The 21,014-nt window shown below is 41.1% G+C and overlaps 1 protein-coding gene across 2 annotated transcripts in view; it reads right to left on the minus strand.

The window, feature by feature from the left end:
- Nucleotides 1-11,406: 11,406 nt before the first annotated feature.
- DRC12 (dynein regulatory complex subunit 12 homolog) overlaps nt 11,407-21,014 on the minus strand; it is a 65,605-nt gene continuing 55,997 nt past the window's right edge. For both annotated transcript variants that reach the window (XM_069741394.1, XM_069741393.1), the window contains 2 exons: nt 15,663-15,793; nt 11,407-12,621 (listed from right to left, as the gene is read on the minus strand). In XM_069741394.1, coding sequence (XP_069597495.1) covers nt 12,493-12,621; nt 15,663-15,793 — 260 coding nt within the window. In that variant the 3' untranslated portion in view covers nt 11,407-12,492. The remainder of the gene's footprint in view (nt 12,622-15,662; nt 15,794-21,014) is intronic.

Here is a 21,014-nt window from a genome sequence, read left to right on the forward strand (position 1 = left end):
AATCCACGGCTGCCTCTAGTGTGGTTGGTTAGGATTAGGGATTGCGGTCAACAGAGTTCCCACGTCTCAGAGCTCGTTCTTGTTTTTTGGGTTATTGCCAGGTCACTGTATGTGCACTGACCTCTATGTCCATTGTGGTACTGAATTACCTTTCATAACAGGCTACCACAGCATCTTGCAGAGGCATGCTATTCCATCCGGTTTGCGTTTAGTTGGATCATCATTTATTTTTCAACAGGACAATGACCCCAAACACACCTCCAGGCTGTGTAAGGGCTATTTAACCAAGAAGGAGAATGATCGGTTGCTGCACCAAATGACCTGGCCTCCACCGGTCACCAGATCTGAACCCAATCGAGATGGTTTGGTGTGAGTTGGACCGCAGAGTGAAGGCAAAAGGGCCAACAAGTGCTATGCATCTCTGGGAACTCCTTCAAGATTGTTGGAAGACCATTCCCGGTGACTACCTCTTGAAGCTCATCAAGAGAATGCCAAGAGCGTGCAAAGCAGTCATCAAAGCAAAAGGTGGCTACTTTGAAGAACCTAGAATATAAGACATAATTTCAGTTGTTTCACACTTTTTTGTTAAGTATATAATTCCACATGTGTTAATTCATAGTTTTGATGCCTTCAGTATTAATGTACAATTTTCTTAGTCATGAAAATACAGAAAAATCTTTAAATGAGAAGGTGTGTCCAACTTTTTTAGTCTTTACTGTATAAAAAGTATCATGTGATCAAAATACAACTTGCCTAATAATTCTGCACACAGTGTATATATATATATATATTTCATACAGCGATAGATAGCAGAAAAGCTGGTAATTTAATTGCCGGCTTTTGCTATCTCGTTACCAAACCCGACAGGATATGAGACATAGTTTACATACAGTAAACCATTTATCCGTTATATTTTTACATATTCCTCACTAATAATGCTAATTGTGTGTGCAAAATTTGGGAGCTCTAGGTGTTAAAATAAAGGGTTAAATCATGGAAAAAACTGGCATGGGCTACCTCGCAATTTTCTCCGCCAGAGTGGGAAAGCCAGTGAGGCAGATATTAATAGCCTAGAGAGGGACCATGGTTATTGCCCCCCCTCCCCCCGGCTAAAAACATCTGCCCCCAGCCACCCCTGAAAAGGCACATCTGTAAAATGCGCCTAATCTGGCACTTAGCCACTCTCTTCCCACTCCCGAGTAGCGGTGGGATATGGGGTAATAAAGGGTTAATGTCACCTTGCTAATGTAAGGTGACATTAAGCCAGGTTAATAATGAAGAGATGTCAATAAGACACCTATCTGATATTAATCCAATATTAATAAAAGGTTAAAAAAACATGCACACATTATGAATAAAGTATTTTAATGAAATAAATAAACACATTGGGTTTTAATATCTTTATTGCATGCTCAATCCAACTGACGACCCTCGTTCTTCTGAAAAAAAAAGGAAAAATAAAAAAACAACAATATCCCATACCTGTCCGCTGTACAGTCATGTCCCACGATGTAAATCCATCGGAAGGGGTTAAATAAATATACAACCAGGAGCCTGCTAATGCAGCCACCCCTGGCGTAATAACTGGGGAATGAATGGAATGCAGCTCCGTTGACTTGTGGTGCCGCACCCCCTGGTGGCATAAACTCATATGAACTCTAGCGTGAGAAAATATTCAGAAAAATTTCCACGCTAGAGTTCATATAAGTTTATGCTACCAGGGGGCGCAGCATAAAGCCATGGGTTTACCTGTATTTTGTATAACCAGCCAGGCAAAACTCACTGCTGGGGGCTGTAACATTCAGCTGACTGCTTCAGCAAGGTTGGTTATCAAGAATAGAGGGGTCAGCACGCTGTTTTTTTAAAATTATTTAAATATATAATTTTAAAAACGGCATTGGGCCCCCCCCATTTTTAACAACCAGTCTTACTAAAGCTCACAGCTGGGTGCTGGTATTCTTAGGCTGTGAAGGGGCCATGGATATTGACCCCCTCAGCCTAAAGATAGCAGCCCGCAGCTGCTCAGAAAAGGCACATCTATTAGATACACCAATTCTGGCACTTTGCCTGGCTCTTCTCACTTGCCCTTTAGCGATGGCAAATGGGGTTCATATTTCTGGGGTTGGTGCCACCTTTGTAATGTCAGGTGACATAAAGCCCACAGCTTAGTAATGGAGAAGCGTCTAAAATACACCTATCCATTACTAATCCTATAGTTACATAGTAAATAAAGACACAGCCAGAATAAAGTCTTGTATTAGAATTAAAATAAATTACAGTTTTACTTTTTTATTTAAAAATAAAAACCATAGTTATACTCACCTAATGCCTATTCCACCGAAGCCTTCAATCTCCATAAAAAGACAAAAATAAAAAAACAACAATATACCATAGCTACTGGTCGTTCTGTCCCATGCCGTAATCCATGTCTGGAGGATAATTATTTTTCTACCTGGACTGTGCTAAGATGCGACCGTTGAGGCTGAGAACCACTGGTGAATGAGCTACTGGGAACGCAGTGTCAGTGACCAGGGGTGACGTCATAGAGGTTACTTCCGGTCACTGAGGCTCTATTCCCAGCCGGGATGAACTGCGGTGACTTCGGTGAGATCCCCGCTAGCACCATAAGCGCTCACCGGGGGATCTCACCACAGGTTGAAAACTAATTATCCCCCAGACATGGATTACGGTGTGGGACAGAACGACCGAGAGGTATGGTACAGTATATTGATTTTTTTTATTTTTGTTTTTTTTACAGGAGAACGAGGGCTTTGGTGCAATTCGTGTTAGGTAAGTATAACTGTGCTTGTTATGTTTAAATAAAAAAGTAAAACTGTTTAGTTTTATTTCTATTAAAAGAATTTATTATGGCTGTGTCTTAATTTACCATGTAACTATAGGTTTAGTAGGATAGGTGTCTTATAGACGGTTTTCCATTACTAAAGTTTTGCCTGACTGGTTATAGAAAATACAAGGGAACACATGACGTTTTTTTTTCATTTATTTATTCATAGCGCAGGCAGTGGCTGATGAGTACCCCCATCAGCCAGTCCTGCTGTCACTGTTATTAGCAGCAGCAGGGGTAGGCTGGTAGGAGCAATAATCCCACCAGCCGCCGCCTGCTGTCTCTTTTATCACTTAAATGTAACTCTCATCATTCACGCCTGCTTATGCCGATCGTCGGCAGAGCAGGGGAGAATGATGAGAGCCATGTTCAGCACCCGGCACCGGGAACATCCCTTACTGTAACGCTTTTTCTCCATCGCCGATGTGTGTCACATGGATGACATACGTGTGTGTTATGCATATACACGTGTGGGGGACGTTTTGTGGCCCGTACTGACATAAAAAACAGACATGTCAGCGTGTTTTGCCCATGGACACACGGTCCATGGAAACACACTAATATGTGCACAGACCCATTCACTTGAGTAGGCAAATAGGGTTCCATTCCTCCCGAGTCTCTACGTATGGCTAAGTAGTACTGTACAGCCACATATGGGGTATTGCCACGTTCAGTAGAAATTGTGGGACAAATTTTGGTGCCATTTTTACCCACTTATGTGAAAATGTAAAATCTTTGGCTAAAACAAAAATTTTGATGTTAAAAACGTAGCTATTTTGTCTTCACTGCCCAATGGTATAAAATTCTGTGACACACCCATGGTGTCAATATGCTCACTGCACCCCTAGATAATTCATTGATAGGTGTAGTTCATAAAATGGGGTCACGTATAGGGGGTTCTGCTGTTCTGGCACCTCATGGGCTCTCCCAGTGGGTCATGGCACCTGAAAACCATAAGGCTATGTACCCATGTTGCGTTTTTAAGCATTTTTCCCACGTTTTTTCCGCTTAAAAAACGCATCACATTATTCTTAATGGAATTCCGCATTGTTCTGCCCATGCTGCGTTTTTTTCCCGCAGCGGAAATGCATAAAAAAATGTAGCATGTTCATTAATTTTGCAGAATCACAGCGATTTTGCCACTATATAATTGTATTGGGATGCATGGAAAAAAACGCATTAAAAATGCAAGAAAAACTTGACAAACACGTGATAAAAACACATAAAAAACGCTAGAAAAATGCAAGCCGATTTTCTGGCAAGTGAGTCCGGTTTTGATGAGGCAAATTCTGCTTAGATACTGCAACGTGGGCAGATAGCTTAACAGTAAAATCTGGCGCTCCTTTCCTTCTGAGCTTTGCACTGTGCCTAAAAAATATTTCCCGATAATATGTAGGGTATTGGCACACTCAGGAAAAAAGGACCTCAATTTGTTGTAAAAAAATTTCCCATTAGCCTTTAGAAAAATTAAAAACCTGAGGCTTAAACAACATTTTAGTGGTAAAATGTAATTTATTCTTTCTTCATCGCTCAGTTGTATAAAATTCTGTAAGGCACATGTGGTGTTAATATAATCACTGCACCTCAATATGAATTTATTAGGGAGTGGAGTTTGTAAAATGACCCTATGAACACCCTATAGGGTGTTTCTGTTGTTCTGGTACCTTAGCGGCTCTGCCAATGTGACGTGGCACCCTCGAACCATTACAGCAAAATCTGAACTCCAATATGGTGCCTCTGCCCTTCTGAGCTTTGTACTGTGCCTCAAAAGTAGTATTCCCCTACATATGAGGTATCGGCATGCTCAAGAGAAATTGCACAACAACTTTTGGCGTCCAATTTTTCCTGTTACCCTTGGTTAGGTTTAAAATTGGGGGCAAAAAGATTATTTTTGTGGAAAAAATATGATTTTTTATTTTCATGGCTATACGTTATATACTTCTGTGAAGCACTTGGGGGTTTAAAGTGCTCTACTCACATCTAAATAAGTTCCTGGGGGGGTCTATTTCCAAAAACTTTTACTTTTACGGCTCTATGGTATAAACCTCTGTGAAACACTTTGGGGCTCACAGTGCTTACCACACATCTAGATAAAAATATGATTTTTTATTTTTACGGCTCTATGGTATAAACTTCTGTGAAGCACTAGGGGGTTCAAAGTGCTCAACTCACATCTAGATAAATTCCTGGGGGAGTCTAGTTTCCAAAATGGTGTCACTTGTGGGGGGTTTCAATGTTTAGGCACATCAGGGGCTCTCCAAACGCAACATGGCGTCCCATCTCAATTCCTGTCAATTTTGCATTGAAAAGTCAAACGGTGCTCCTTCCCTTCCGAGCTCTGCCATGCACCCAAACAGTGGTTTATCCCCACATATGGAGTATAGGCGTACTCAGGACAAATTGCACAACATCTTTTGGGGTCCAATTTCTTCTGTTACCTTTGGTAAAATAAAACAAATTGGAGCTGAAGTCAATTTTTTTGTGAAAAAAAGTTAAATGTTCATTTTTTTCAAACATTCCAAAAATTCCTGTGAAATACCTGAAGGGTTAATAAACTTCTTGAATGTGGTTTCGAGCACCTTGAGGGGTGCAGTTTTTAGAGTAGTATCACTTTTGGGTATTTTCTATCATATTGACCCCTCAAAGTATCTTCAAATGTCATGTGGTCCCTAAAAAAAAATGGTGTTGTAAAAATGAGAAATCGCTGTTCTATTTTAAGAAAAATGCTTGTGTTACCGATCATGAATCTGAATGTACCATATTCGTGACGAATTTATGTCTGGCGATCGTTTTCCAAACATATTTGCTCATCTCTAAATTTTAACCCTTCTAACTTGCTAACAAAAAAAAATTTTGGTTCCAAAATTGTGCTGATGTAAAGTAGACATGTGGGACGTGTTGCTTATTAAGTATTTTGTGTGACATATCTCTGATTTAAGGGCATGAAAATTCAAATTTGCAAAATTGCGAAATTTTCAAAATTTTCACCAAATTTCCGTTTTTTTTAACAAATAAATGCAAGTTATATGAAATAAATTTTACCACTATCAGGAATTACAATATGTCTCGAGAAAACTTTCTCAGAATCACCAGGACCTACTTTAGCGTCCCAGAGTTATTACCTCATAAATGGACAGTGGTCAGAATTGTAAAAATTGGCCTGGTCATTAACGTGCAAACCATCCTCGGGGGTAAAGAGGTTAAAGTCAAGTCCCCTACTGTATGACACTAGTGACAGAAGGATTCTTGGTGGCCTCTGAATAAGGCTTCTATAACACACTAGATGCTACAAACTATTTTAAAGTCAGGTCCCCTACTGTATGACACTAGGAACAGAACAATTTTTATAGCCTCTGGATCAAGCTTCTATAACACACTAGATGCTACAAACTGTTTTAAAGTCAGGTTCCCTACTGTCTGACACTAGGAACAGAAGGATTTTGGTGGCCTCTGGATCAGGCCTATATAACACACTAGATGCTACAAACTATTTTAAAGTCAGGTCCCCTACTGTCTGACACTAGGAACATAAGGATTATTTGGTGGCCTCTGGATCAGGCCTCTACAGCGTAATTTCAACCCAAGAAAATGAGAAAGTGTGATACGGCGGGCTGTCTAACTTTTTGCAACTGAAAAATTATATTTTTTTAATGTGCCTTAGGTCTGCAGAGAGTATTCTATCACCACAGCTCTAAATGACAACGTGGGACACGGCTGGCTGTATCATATTCAGCAACAGAAAAAATTAAAACTTTTTTTAATGCGCGTTAGGTCTGCAGGCAGGTTCATATCACTGCCACAAAATGAGAACATGGGACACAGCAGGCTGTTTCACATTTAGATAGTGAAAAAATATTATTTAGAATAGGATACTTGTGCATGGAGCACAATAGAAGCAGTGCACAACACACTTGTATGAAATATGCCCTGCTGGTTTTGTCTGCGGACCTCAGTAATGGCAAAAAAATTGTTGAAAGGTAAATTTAGCAACCACACTGGATACTAGCCAGCTATGCCATCTGACTGATACACAACCGCCTAGCTAACTAGCTAAAATCTTGCTGCTTACAGTGCCAGCGTCAGGAGCAGCCTCTCTGCGCTGTTACAGTGTCAAAATGGCACTAAAACAAGATGTCCGCTATTTATATGGAGAGGGACATGTGATTTCAGCAGCCAATGACACAAGCCGTTGTGTCAGGACATTGTGGGTGTTTCCTGCGCCCTGATTGGCTATCCGTAATCTGCACACAAAGTTAGGGAAAAAATGACTGTTTAAAGAACGCCTCTGAGCTCAGCAAACCCCTTCTCCTCAAACGCTCATGATACAACACCATTATCATTGCTAAAGTGCTGAAAATACTTTTGTGGCAACGCAAATATTTTCCCGCACTTTTACCGAATATTACCGATTTTTTCCGATTTTATAAAATTTTGCTCGTGTTTCCGATCACGAATTCAAATGTTCTATATTCGTGCTGAATTTATGTTTGACGATCATTTTCTGAACAAATTGGCTCATCACTAATCACAAAGCACAGTTTTTATGGTGGCGGGGATCAGCCTACTCAGGGTTAGGCCCATTTTATTAAAATGGGCAAGGCAAGGGGCAAGGGACGGGGAAGTGGACATGATGGTTATGGTGCATGCAGAGGTTGAGGCCGTGGGCAAGCTGAAAGTGGGCTACAACAAACACACACATCTTCTCGCAACAGATTCCTGTCAGAGTTCATATGGCACGGCAGAATAGCACTCTTGACAGCAGAGCAGCGTGAAAAGGTAGTTGGTTGGATGGCGGATAATGCTTCCAGTCACTTTTGCCACCACCAAAAGCACCCTGTCTTCCACATGGTCAATTCTGAGTAGCCATGACTCTGAACCGCATATTCCTCACCCTGATCCTCCTTCCTCCCACTATGCTGAGTGCCCTGAGACAACTGATCCAACACGTGCAAAAGGGAACAACTATTCGGAGTGTTCATTTATCGATTTGTGCCTCTCTCCGGGTCCACTTGAAGCGAGGCAAGATGAGATTCCATGTAGCGATGCCCATATATTTGAGCAGCCACATTCACACGAAGGCTACGGTGTTAACGTGTCACAAGAGGTGGACGATGATGAGACACAATTGCCAGAAACTCAGGAGGAGGACCAGGGTGCGAAAGTGGAAGAAGAGGTGGTGGATAACTGACCCAACCTGGCAGGAGGACATGCAGAGCGAGGAAAGCAGCACCCAGGGGGATGAAGGCATAAGCACCCCAACAGACAGGAAGACGCTGTTTGTTGTCTGCAGACAGAAGGAAGGCAACCGTTCCACGCAACACCAACATGACGGAAGTTGCCAGTCCAACTGTAAAGTCTTCCTGAGTTTGGTTGTTTTTTGCAACACCTGCCATGCCCGCATCAGCAGGGGTATCAAAACTACCAGCCTAACCACCACCAGCATGATCAGGCACATGGCAACAAAGCACCCGACTTTGTGGGCCGAACCACAGGCACCAGGAAGAGTGTCTGCTGGTAACACCAATCATTCTTCCACTATTGTGCGTGAAAGCCAATCCCCTGTCCACAGTGCATGCGAAGATGCCTCCTGCCCTGCACCTGCCATTACCCAGACTCAACTAGCACCATCATCGAGCAATTCCATGTCCTTGTCCCAGCGCAGGCTCCAGTTGTCCATACAACAGTCATTGGAACGCAAGCGGAAGTACGCCTCCAACGCCCCACAGGCCACAGTACTAAATGGACAAATTTCTCGCCTGCTTGCTCTCGAAATGATGCCTTTTAGGCTCGTGGAGACGGAAGCTTTCTCAACCTGATGGCAGTGGCCGTCCCAAGGAATTCAGTCCCCAGCCGCCAATATTTCTCACGATGTGCCATCCTGACATGACACAAGCACGTGTCCCACAACATTAGCCATGCCCTCAACAATGCTGTTACTGGGAAAGTCCACCTAACCTCAGACATGTGGACAAGTGCTTGTGGGCAGGGATGGTACATCTCGCTGATGGCACACTGGTTAACATAGTGGAAGCCGGGACCCATTCGGACCTTGCGATGGGTCAAGGATTGCAGGCCCTACATCAATCTGGGTGGCCCTCACTGTCTACATCTCCTGCACCTCCTCTTCAACCTCCTCTTCAGCTTCCATTTCTGAAAGTAGCACATTAGTCACAAGCTGTAAGGACTGCAGCACTGCCTCAGCCAAGTGCCAACAGGCTGTGCTGAAGCTAATCTGCTTAGGTGACAAACCGCACAATGCTGAAGAGTTGTGGACAGCTCTGAAAGAGCAATCAGATCTTTGGCTGACACAGCTGAATCTACAGCCAGGCATGTGACAATAGCCGGAACCTGGTGGCGGCTCTGATGCGAGGCGAGCTCACACATGTGCCTTGCCTGGCCCCTTGTGCTTAACCTTGTGGTTCAGCACTTTCTCAAAGCCTATCCAGAGCTGCCGAATCTGCTTATGAAAGTACGCCGACTGTGTGCCCATTCTAGAAAGTCAGCTACAGCTTTAGCCACCCTTGCTGTGCTTCAGCAGCGTTTGCAGCTTCTGTAATGTCCCCACGCATTGGACCTCTACACTGCATATGTTGGCAAGAATTTGTGAGCAGAAGAGGGCAGTTGTTGACTACCAGCATCAACAAGGCCATCATTATTCAGTTCAGACTCCACACATAAGACCTCAGGAGTGGACATGGATGTCAGACATCTGTACCATCCTGCAAATCTTTGAGGAGTTCACCAAGATGGTGAGCAGTGATGACGCCATAATTAGTGTCACCATCCCTCTTCTCTGCATTCTAAAAAGCTCCTGCTCATAATGAAAGAGGACGCAATGCAGGCGGAGCATGAGGACATGGAGTATAGGTGAAGCGCGCCTTTGTAATGTGAAACTTTTTTTATGAGACCCTCCTCCACGTTTCTTCCAAGGGGGATCGTGGTGTGTGCAAATTATGGCCAGGCCTTAAATTCACTTCATGGACAAAATTTATGGTAATAAAATAAAATAAAATAATGGGAACTTTTGTTTCATGTGGCTATCCAATACGTGGTTTCAAAGGGTTATTGCAGTGGATGTAACATTGGTGCAGGGCAGGCCTTGCATTCAATGCATAAACAAACAGTATGGTAGACACACTTTTTTCTAATGGGACAAATTTTGTCCTGAGGCCCTCAAGTACGTCTGCTGAAAGGGTTATTGGGGTGCATGTAACATTGTTGCAGGGCAGGCCTTGCATTTAGTGCATAAGCAAACAGTATGTGAGGCACAATTTCTTTCAATGGGAATAATTTTGTCAGCCCTCAGGTACGTCTGCTGAAACGGTTATTGGGCTGCATGTAACTTTGGGGCAGGCCAGGCCTTGCATTCAATGCAACATTTTTTAGGAGGCCCTCCTGTACGTCTCGTGAAAGAGGTATTGGGGTGCGTCCTATTTTTTGGCAGCCCAGCCACTCACTGCATAGGCAATACCAGTATAGGAGACCCACTGTTTAATGGCCCTTTAAGAAGATTAATGCCGCCTGATGCCCTTTAAAAATAGGCTCTGTGACTTTAAGAGTCCCTCCTTCATAAATGAAACAAGATGTGTCTGCTTATGTGTCACACTGTAAGAAAGTCCTTACTGAGAGCTGGAAGAGCCGGGAAAAATATGTCGACAACACCTTTTATCAAGCCAAGACCGAGGTTTATTCAGAGATTTCGCAGCAGGACAGCACATGGATACTCAGACAAATAAAACATGCGAGCATGAACAGGGGTCCAGAGAGACAAAGTGACGCTGGGACATCTGGCGATGGTCCGGACCCGTCGAAGCACCTGCGTGTGCGAAACGGCCGTCGTCCGAGCTCCTATACCGCACCCTCATACATACCTGATGTCCTGACGGATGTTATTTTCATTTGTTCTCCAATAAAGACCACAATCTTCACAGCTATCTCGGGGTGAGTGCCGCATTTTTTCTTCTCTTCTATTATACTTTGATGTAATGTTCATGTTGTGACATGGCAGCTGGTTGGCGATGTAATGGCCCCGAACAACAGTAACAGGGGATTTTTATATATGATACAGACAAAGAAAGCTATACCTTGCAGCAAAAAGGGCGTATACATGATAACATCATACCGCGTAGAAAAACACACATTCAAGGATGAAACAAAAAAAAATAGTTAAATGTAATGACTTTGAGGCTCTTTACGCCAAACTCCATTAGAACTCATAAATCTCCATGCTCCTCTTAGTTAATCTTGGTTAATCTTCTTTGCACCCTAATTCAGATATTTCCATTTAGAACCCAAAAATTGTACACAGTATTCCATTAGTAGAGCTAATTTGTCAAAAATTGAATATTCAAATCATCTCTCTCCTCCTGTACCAGTTGTGACTTGTATTGTTCAAGATTATTGTACCTGTTTTTATTATGTATACCCCTCCTCACATGTAAAGCGCCATGGAATAAATGGCGCTATAATAATAATAAATAATAATAATAATAATCTGGTGGGAATAATAAATATTGTAAATATATATATAAAAAGGAAAAATCACAAAAATCACTTTTTTTCCACCTCAAAACAAACTTTATTATAATAACAAACAAAGCTATTCTAAACATAATTGGCACTCCATTGTTCATAATCTATCTGGTCTTCTCTGTATCTGTCATCCAACCTGTTTATAATTGCTTGCTTGCTTGTAGATGTTGGTGTGAGACCCAAGTTATAACAAGACATACAATTTATTCAGGTTATTAGATGGATAAATTATTAAAAGAGCAAGCAAGTATAAATTGCAGCACCAACACTCTTAGCCATACTGCTAAGGTAACTTCACTAAGGCCTCATTGAGACATCGTTTTTTTTTGTATGATTTCTATCCATAATGTTCACAGATAGAATGTATTATAGGCTTTGAGACTGTTCACATGTCCATGTATTTTTGAAGCCAGAGTGGTCCATGCAAAATCATTGAGACAGGTCCGGTTTTAATTCCAGTCTTGGATCAAACTTGCCATTGCAAATCTATGGGTCCTTAAAAACTCCATCAGTTTCTTTTTCCTCTGAGCACAGGGCATCTTTTAAACTTAGGCAAACCCACCCAGTTTTAAGAGCAGATGACCCTTCAGGAAACTGACATTCTTTTTCTGAAGCGTCATTTGTTTCCTGAGCATTTTTTGACAGTTTTGGTCAGTTTGGAGGGTTTTCTGATGGCTTTTGTAATGTGTTGCTTTACTGTTGTCTTCTGGTTGTTTTTTCCCACTCCGTTGAATAATGAAGAAACTGCTGGTGTTTCTTATGCAAAACAATGGCAAAATGCTCGACAAATGTCTGAGTGTCTTCTTGGCATTTTTGAGTTTTCCTATTTAATTTTATTGTAAAATACAGAGAATCTTCTGAGCAGAAAATGCCAGAAGAATACAGATCACTTCTCTTAACTACTTGGAGTTTTTAAAAACCTGAAGGTTAAAGAGCATTCAAAAGCCTTAACATAAGCACAGCAAGTCGTATTTATATAGAAATGCATTCATTTTAGTGGTTTCTGTTTTTTTTTTTTTTCCAGCGAGTCCAATCTGAAAAAGACATTATCTGCACATACCCAAATACTGCTGGAACTCCGACCAGTCTCTGACGGTAAGACAAACTGACCAAACTCAGATGTCCAAAGGGTTTAGGCCACATTCTTGAAGCATATGTTTGTGTTGCTGATGAATGGTTAAGGATTCTTTTTCCCATTGTTGTCCAGTTAGAGTGAGTTTAGACAGTATCCTATCCAGAGAGGACTATTGGGGAGATACAACAGAAGCTTTTCTAAACATGAGAATAAAACTGGTTTAACATCTACAGCTGTGGCAAAAATTAAGAGACCACTGCAAAATGTTCAGTTTATTGGATTTTTTTCTTTATAGATATATTTTTGAGTAAAATGTAAATTGTTCTTTTATTCTATAAACTTCTGACAACATGTCTCCGAATTTCCAATCAATAAATTTTGCATTTTTTTCTGAAAAGGAGAAAGGGTCAAAAAAACCTGTGGTTTCAGACCTCAAATAATGGAAAGAAAACAAGTTCATAATCATTTAGAAACAACAATACTAATGTTTTAACTCAGGAAGAGTTCAGAAATCAATATTTTGTGGAATAACCATGATTTTTAATCACAGTTTTCATGCGTCTTGGCATGCTTTCCACCAGTCATTTACACTGCGTTTGGCACAAACATTTAAGCAGTTCTTCATTGTTTGATGGCTTGTGAGTATCCATCGTCCTCTTGATTACATTCCAGAGGTTTTCAATGGGGTTCAGGTCTGGAGATTGGGCGGCCCATGGAAGGGTTTTGTTTGGTGGTCTCTTTAATTTTTAGCAGAGCTGTATGTATATATATATATATATATATATATATATATATATATATATAGCGTACAGACCAAAAGTTTGGACAAATCTTCTCCTTTAGAGATTTTTCTGTATTTTCATGACTATGAAAATTGTACATTCACACTGAAGGCATCAAAACTATGAATTAACATTAACACATGTGGAATTATATACTTAACAAAAATGTGTGAAACAACTGAAATTATGTCTTATATTCTATGTCATTCAAAGTAGTCACCTTTTGCTTTGATGACTGCTTTGCACACTCCTGGAATTCTCTACATGAGCTTCAAGAGGTAGTCACCAGGAATGGTTTTCAATTCGCAGGTGTGCCCTGTCAGGATTAATAAGTGGGATTTCTTGCCTTATAAATGGGGTTGGGACCATCAGTTGTGTTGTGCAGAAGTCTGGTGGATACACAGCTGATTGTCCTACTGAATAGAATTTGTATTATGGCAAGAAAAAAGCAGCTAAGTAAAGAAAAATGAGGGGGCATCATTACTATAAGAAATGAAGATCAGTCAGTCCGAAAAATTGGGAAAACTTTGAAAGTGTCCCCAAGTGCAGTGGCAACAGCCATCAAGCCCTACAAAGAAATTGGCTCACATGAGGACCGCCCCAGGAAAGGAAGACGAAGAGTCACCTAGCTTCTGATGATAAGTTTATCCGAGTCACCAGCCTCAGAAATCGCAGGTTAACAGCAGCTCAGATTAGAGACCAGGTCAATGCCACACAGAGTTCTAGCAGCAGACACATCTCTACAACAACTGTTAAGAGGAGACTTTGTGCAGCAGGCCTTCATGGTAAAATAGCTGCTAGGAAACCACTGCTAAGGACAGGCAACAAGTAGAAGAGACTTGTTTGGGCTAAAGAACACAATGAATGGACATTAGACCAGTGGAAATCTGTGCTTTGGTCTGATGAGTCCAAATTTGAGATCTTTGGTTCCAACCACCGTGTCTTTGTGCGACGCAGAAAAGGTGAATGGATGGACGCTACATGCCTGGTTCCCACCGTGTAGCATGGAGGAGGAGGTGTGGTGGTGTGGGGGTGCTTTTCTGGTGACACTGTTGGGGATTTATTCAAAGTTGAAGGCATACTGAACCAGCATGGCTACCACAGCATCTTGCAGCGGCATGGTATTCCATCAGGTTTGCGTTTATTTGGACCATCATTTATATTTCAACAGGACAATGACCCCAAACACACCTAAAGGCTGTGTAAGGGCTATTTGACCAAGAAGGAGAGTGATGGGGTACTACACCAGATAACCTGACCTCCACAGTCACCAGACCTGAACCCAATCGAGATGGTTTGGGGCGAGCTGGACCGCAGAGTGAAGGAAAAAGGGCCAACAAGTGCTAAGCATCTCTCGGAACTCCTTCAAGATTGTTGGAAGACCATTCCCGGTGACTACCTCTTGAAGCTCATCAAGAGAATGCAAAGAGTGTGCAAAGCAGTCATCAAAGGAAAAGGTGACTACTTTGAAGAACCTAAAATATAAGACATAATTTCAGTTGTTTCACACTTTTTGGTTTAGTATATAATTCCACATGTGTTAATTCATAGTTTTGATGCCTTCAGTGTGAATGTACAATTTTCATAGTCATGAAAACACAGAAAAATCTTTAAATGACAGGTGTGTCCAAACTTTTGGTCTGTACTGTATGTATGTATATATATATATACATATATACATATACATATGTGGTTGAGCCATAAAATTCATTTCTTTCAAAATATATAATTAATTAGCCCTCAATATAATAGAACAAAATGAAATGCCAGAATGGCTTCTTTTTTATTGCCACAGCTCTTAAAAAAAATGCAATAAGAAGTGATCAAAATGTTGCAGCAACCCCAAAATAGATTATATAAAAACATCAGGTCACCCTGGAAAAAACACACAGCTCCGTCAACCACAAAACTAAATTGCGTTTTTTTTCTCGCAATTTCCCCCACTTGGAATTTTACTTTAAACATTTTTAAAGGGAACCTGTCAGCAGATTTTGCCGCTATAAGATGCGACCACTGCCTTTCAGGGCTGATATACATTCTGTAATGCTGTAGATAAGCTCCGATCTGACCTGAAAGTGAAGAAAAATAAGTTATATTATACTCACCCGGTGGGCCGTCCGGTCTGATGGGTGGAGTGCAGGAGTGCGATGCCAGGGAGCCATGAAGAAAGCAGGAGGGCGTCTTCTCAAGAAAATGGGAGCCACCGGACCCAGACCTGTGACACCAATCGGACCGCCCCGCACCCGACCGCCCCCCCCGGGTTCAGTATAATAAAACTTATTTTTCTTCACTTGCAGGTTGGACCGGGGGCTTATCTATAGCATTACACTGTAGATAAGCCCTGGAAGGCAGTGGCCGCATCTTATAGCAGCAAAATCTCATGACAGGTTCCCTTTAATAAAGTTGATGAATATAAAAAATAGCTTACATGAAGGATCTTCTCATATTCTGTCTCCATGTTTTCTACTTGTTTCTTTAACTCTTCAATTTCTGTCTCTTTCTCTTTGGCTATGCGCAGTGATTCCTCAGTAAGTAGCTGAAAGGCTTGCTGGGAGTCGTCTGTGCTTCCAGGAAGAAAACAGATGAAAATCTTAGATGCCCAGGATATTATATAACAGGAATATTATGCACATCAGCCCTGGATCTGACACTTTAATGGTCTGGGCTATGATTGCATTTGTGCTGACATTCAATATTTCTTTGACTTATCAAGAACCATTGCTGGATATCCAATAGAATCAATGCTCAAAATACAAACAAATGGCTAAGAATATATTTTATAGAGTTTAATTTCACTGTTATTGTTCATCTGATAAAAACAGTGCTACATATTAGTAATTGTGAGTATAATATCCTTTAGGTGCTGAAATATTTGGACAGTGACACAAGTTTTGGCATTTTAGCTGTTTACTAGTGATGAGCTAATATACTTGTTACTCCCTAGCAACCAGGCAACCCCCACATGTAATTATGCTGGCTATCAGATGTAAATCATTCAGCTGCGGTAAGAAAAACTAAATCTCCGAGCACTAAAAAAATACCTGAAGGGCACCGGAGTGTGCTCGGGAAATCTCGAGTAACAAGTATATTAGTTCATCACTACTATTTACCAAAACATATTCAAGATACAGATATATAATCAATATGCAGTTAATGTGCAGACTCACAGTTTTAATTTGAGCATATTCACATCCTAATTGGAGTAAAGGTTTAGGAATTACAGCTCTTTAACCCCTTCAGCCCTGAGCCTGTTTTCACCGTCCTGAACTCCTGAACTGGCCAAATTTTACAATTCTGATCACTGTCACTTTTTGAGGTTGTAACTCTGGAACGTTTCAACAGATCCCACTGATTTTCAAATGTTTTTCGTGACATATTGTACCTCATGCTTGTGGTAAAATTCCTTCGACATGACATGCGTTTATTTATGAGCATAACAGAAATTTGGCGAACATTTTGCAATTTTCAAACTTTCAATTCCTATACCCTTAAATCAGAAAGTTGTGTTACACAAAATAGTTAATAAATAACATTTCTCACATGTCTACTTTACTTCAGCATAATTTTTTTAACTTGACCAGCAATTTCTCTTTTTTCCAACAAAATTTCCAAAACCATTTTTTAGGGACAATATCACATTTGAGATGACTTTGAGGAACCTATATGACAGAAAATATAGAAAAATGACACCATTCCAAAAAACTTCACCCCTTAATGTGCTCAAAACCACATTCAAAAAGTTTGTTAACCCTTCAGATGCTGCACATAACTTAATGGAATGTGGAAGGGAAATATGAACATTTAATATGTTGTCACAAAAATATTCCTTTAGACCCATTTTTTTTTTTTTTGCAAGGGTAATAGGAAAAAATGGACCCCAAAATTTGTTGTGCATTTTCTCCTGAGCATGCCTATATCCCTTATATGGGGGAAAACCACTGTTTGGGCACATGGCAGAGCTCGGAAGGAGAGGAGCTCCATTTGAATGTTTGAATGTGAAAGGTGATTCACAGAAGTTTATAACATTAAGCAGTGAAAATGAAAAAAAAATCAAATTTTTCACCCAAAAATGTTTTCTTAGCCCCATTTTTTTTTATTTTCACATGGGTAACAGGGGAAAATGAAACCCAAAATGTGTTGTACAATTTCTCCTGAGTATGCAGATACTCCATATGTGGGAGTAAATTTTTGGGCACAGCAGGGTTCAGAAAAGAAAGAGTGACATTTTTGGAATGCAGAGTTTTTATTGAAATGGTCTGGGGGAGTAATGTCGCATTTGGAAAGCGCCTGATGTGCCTAAACAGTGGAAAACCTCCCACAAGTGACCCCATTTTGCAAACTAGACCCCTCAAGGAATTTATTTAGATGTGGGGTGAGCACACTGAACAAACCCACAGGTACTTCTCAGAATTTTACAACATTGGTATGTAAAAATGAAACAAAAAATTTCCACAAAAATTTTCTTTTAGCCCCCAAATGTTTTCATTTTTACAAGCATAGCAGAAGAAAAAGGACCCCAATATTTATTGCGCAATTTTTCCTGAGTTCATTGATATGTGCTCGAAAACTAATTTGAGGCACAGTGCAACGCTCAGAAGGGAAGAAGCGCCTTATTGGAGTCTAGATTTTGTTGGACTCGTTTGAGAGTGCCAAGTCACATTGGAGGAGCCCCTGAGGTGCTAGAAGAGCAGAACCCCCAAACCCCCATAATAGACTCCATTTTACAAACTACACCACTCAATTAAGTCATCAAGGGGTGCAGTGATCATACTTACCCCACATGTGGGTCACAGAATTTTATACCATTGGGCAGTGAAGAAAAATAATTACATTTTTACCACCCAAATTTAGTTTTAGCCTCAGATTTTACATTTTCACACTGGGAAATAGGTAAAAATGGCACCAAAATGTCTGCTGAATGTAGAAATACCCCATATGTGCCTGTACAGTACTGCTTAGCCATACAGTGTGATTCGAGAGGGACATAGAGCTATGTGACTTGTCAAGTGAAGATTTTCCAAAAATAGTTTGCAGACTCCATATAAACAGCCCATAAGTGCTAGAAGAGGAAAATCTGCCCTCAAGTGACCACATTTTGGAAATTATACCCCTTTGTGAATTTATCTACAGTTGTAGTGATTATTTTGACTCCATTTGCGATAGAAAAAGCTTTCTTTACTCAGAGGGGCAGAGATAGCAGCAAGTGGTCCCGTGATCGTGAAGCCTATTGGATGTGTCATCTCGACACTTGCAGCCCAAATGGGTTGAATGTATGCAATAAGCTGATGCTTCATTATTAAAATATCTATGCACCTTTGTGCTTTCCATGCTTTAGGAATTATCCTGTTATGCATTTAGTGGGTTCTACATAATTTCCTTTTTCCTGTATTTTATTGACACCTTGTGATTGTATTGATTTTAATGTTGATCGTGTGATGCTGTGTATGTTTTTCTATTGGTGTGGGCTCATTTAAATGTTGTGTGGTTATTGCTGCTATGCTTTCTCAGTAAATAGCTTCTTTGCACTTTTTTACTCTCTCCAGTAAATTTTTGCTAAGTTCCTTCAAGCTAGATCGATTCTTCTTTCACTGTATTTTCATCCGATTCTGTGCATCTTGTACTTGTATCGTCCAGAGCCTGGCTGAGGTTTTTTTTTTTAAGTAAAAATTAACATTTTATTTTTCATAAAATTAATTACTGCTTTGTTTAAAAAACTTTTGCAATACCTAAAAGTTTCATAGGCTATTTTTGCTTAACCCTTTTAACCCCTTAATGACCACAGGTATTTATGGTTTTGTATTTTCATTTTTTGCTCCCCTTCTTCCCAGAGCCATAACTTTTTAATTTTTTTGGGTAAAAATGGCCATGTGAGGGCTTGTTTTTGCGGGACGAGTTGTACTTTTTAACGACTCCATTGGTTTTAATATATCGTGTACTGGAAAAAATTCCAAGTGCGGTGAAATTGCAAAACAAGTGCAATCCTACAGTTTTTCTCTTTTTACCATGTTCACGAAATGCTAAAACTGACCTGCCATTATGATTCTCCATGTCATTACGAGTTCATAGACACCAAGCATGTTTAGGTTCTTTTTTATGTAAGTGGTAAAAAAATTCCAAACTTTGTAAAAAAAAATGGCGCCATTTTCCAAGATCCATAGCGTCTCTATTTGACTTGATTTGAAACTGGCTGAGGATTATTTTTTGCATAACAAGCTGACATTTTTAATGATACAATTTTGGTACACATACAATCTTTTGATCGCCCATTATAGCATTTTAATGTAATGTTGCGTTGACCAAAAAAACATATTTCTGGTGTTTTGACTTTTTTTCTCGTTACGCCATTTAGCGATCGGGTTAATTCCTGTTTAATTTTGATAGACTGGGAAATTCTGAAAGCGGCGATACCAAATATGTGTATGTTTGATTTTTTTTTCCATTGTTTTATTTTGAATAGGGCGAAAGGGGGGTGATTTAAACTTTTTTTTTTTTTTTGATATGCTTCAATAGTCTCCATGGAAGACTCGAAGCTGCAGTTGTCCAATCGGCTCTGCTACATACAGACGATGATTAGAATGCATGTAGGTAGCAGAAATGCTCACTTGCCATGAGCGCCAACCAACGGGCAGCGCTCTTAGCAATCTGGCTATGACAACCGAAGAGGTCTGCTGGAGACCTCTGGTTATCATGCCAACCCGTTGGTGACCCATGATCATGTGAATGGGTCACCGATAGGCGGGATTTCTGGCGTGCTGCATGGAAGCGCGAGTTAAATGCTACTGTCAGAGATTGTTAGAGGCACATGTCAGCTGTTCAAAACAGCTGACATATGCCTGGAAAGATGTGGGCTCAGCCCAGAGCCCACATCAAAGGAAGGGAGTCCAACTTGAGCATATTATTGCACCTGCTCACGTTGGACTCTAACGTGAGGGAGTCCAACGTGAGCATATTATTGCACCAGTATATGGGGTATCTAGATAGAGGTAGCACCTCTGGTGGAGGGCTTGCCGTGCCCTTTCTGGACAGCTCATGCATCTTTGATCCTCATCTGATGCTCAACTCTCACCTGTACCTCCAAGTAGCTGCTAGCATGCGGCAGTGAGTTCTCCCCGGAACACCACCTCGTCACGTGGGCCAAACAGGCGAGGGTAGCTGTTGGGTTTCTTTGAGACCTACGGTGATCTTCAAGGGTTTACCTACCCTTGCATGTGAAGACTGGATATGGCAGACTGTGCGGAAGAAACCAAGATTCAACGGACAGACAAGTGATTCCCAGCGCAGCGTTGTGGAGCACTGAGAGGGTGCAGCGAGACACATATAGGACACTGCTGACCATCCACTGCACCCTGACTTATCTCTAGTTGTCTCGCCTAGTTCTTGCCACTGGGGCTCGATAGGTACGGGTGAGAGAGTGAGGCAGACAACTGCGCAACTCTCCCTCACTTTAATCCAAGTCAAGCGCAAGTCATGACTTCAACTACAGCATCTCTAAAGTCCTGTGGCGATGGAAGTGTGGCAAAGCAGCAGGTGTGGAGTCACTGGAAGCTGTAGTCATGAACCTGCACGCAGGCGGCCCAGGCTGTTACGACCTGGTGGTAAGGACAATAATGGACCTGGTGGTTAAGAGCACACGGAATGACCTGATAGATACTAATAATATAGGACGAGCTCTGAGACGTGGGAACTCTGCTGACCGCAATCCCTAATCCTATCACACACACTAGAAATAGCCGTGGATTGCTCCTAACGCTCCCTATGCAACTCGACACAGCCTAAGAAA

The sequence above is a fragment of the Ranitomeya imitator genome, chromosome 10, assembly GCF_032444005.1.
Source record: "Ranitomeya imitator isolate aRanImi1 chromosome 10, aRanImi1.pri, whole genome shotgun sequence".
NCBI classification, from domain to species: Eukaryota; Metazoa; Chordata; class Amphibia; order Anura; family Dendrobatidae; genus Ranitomeya; species Ranitomeya imitator.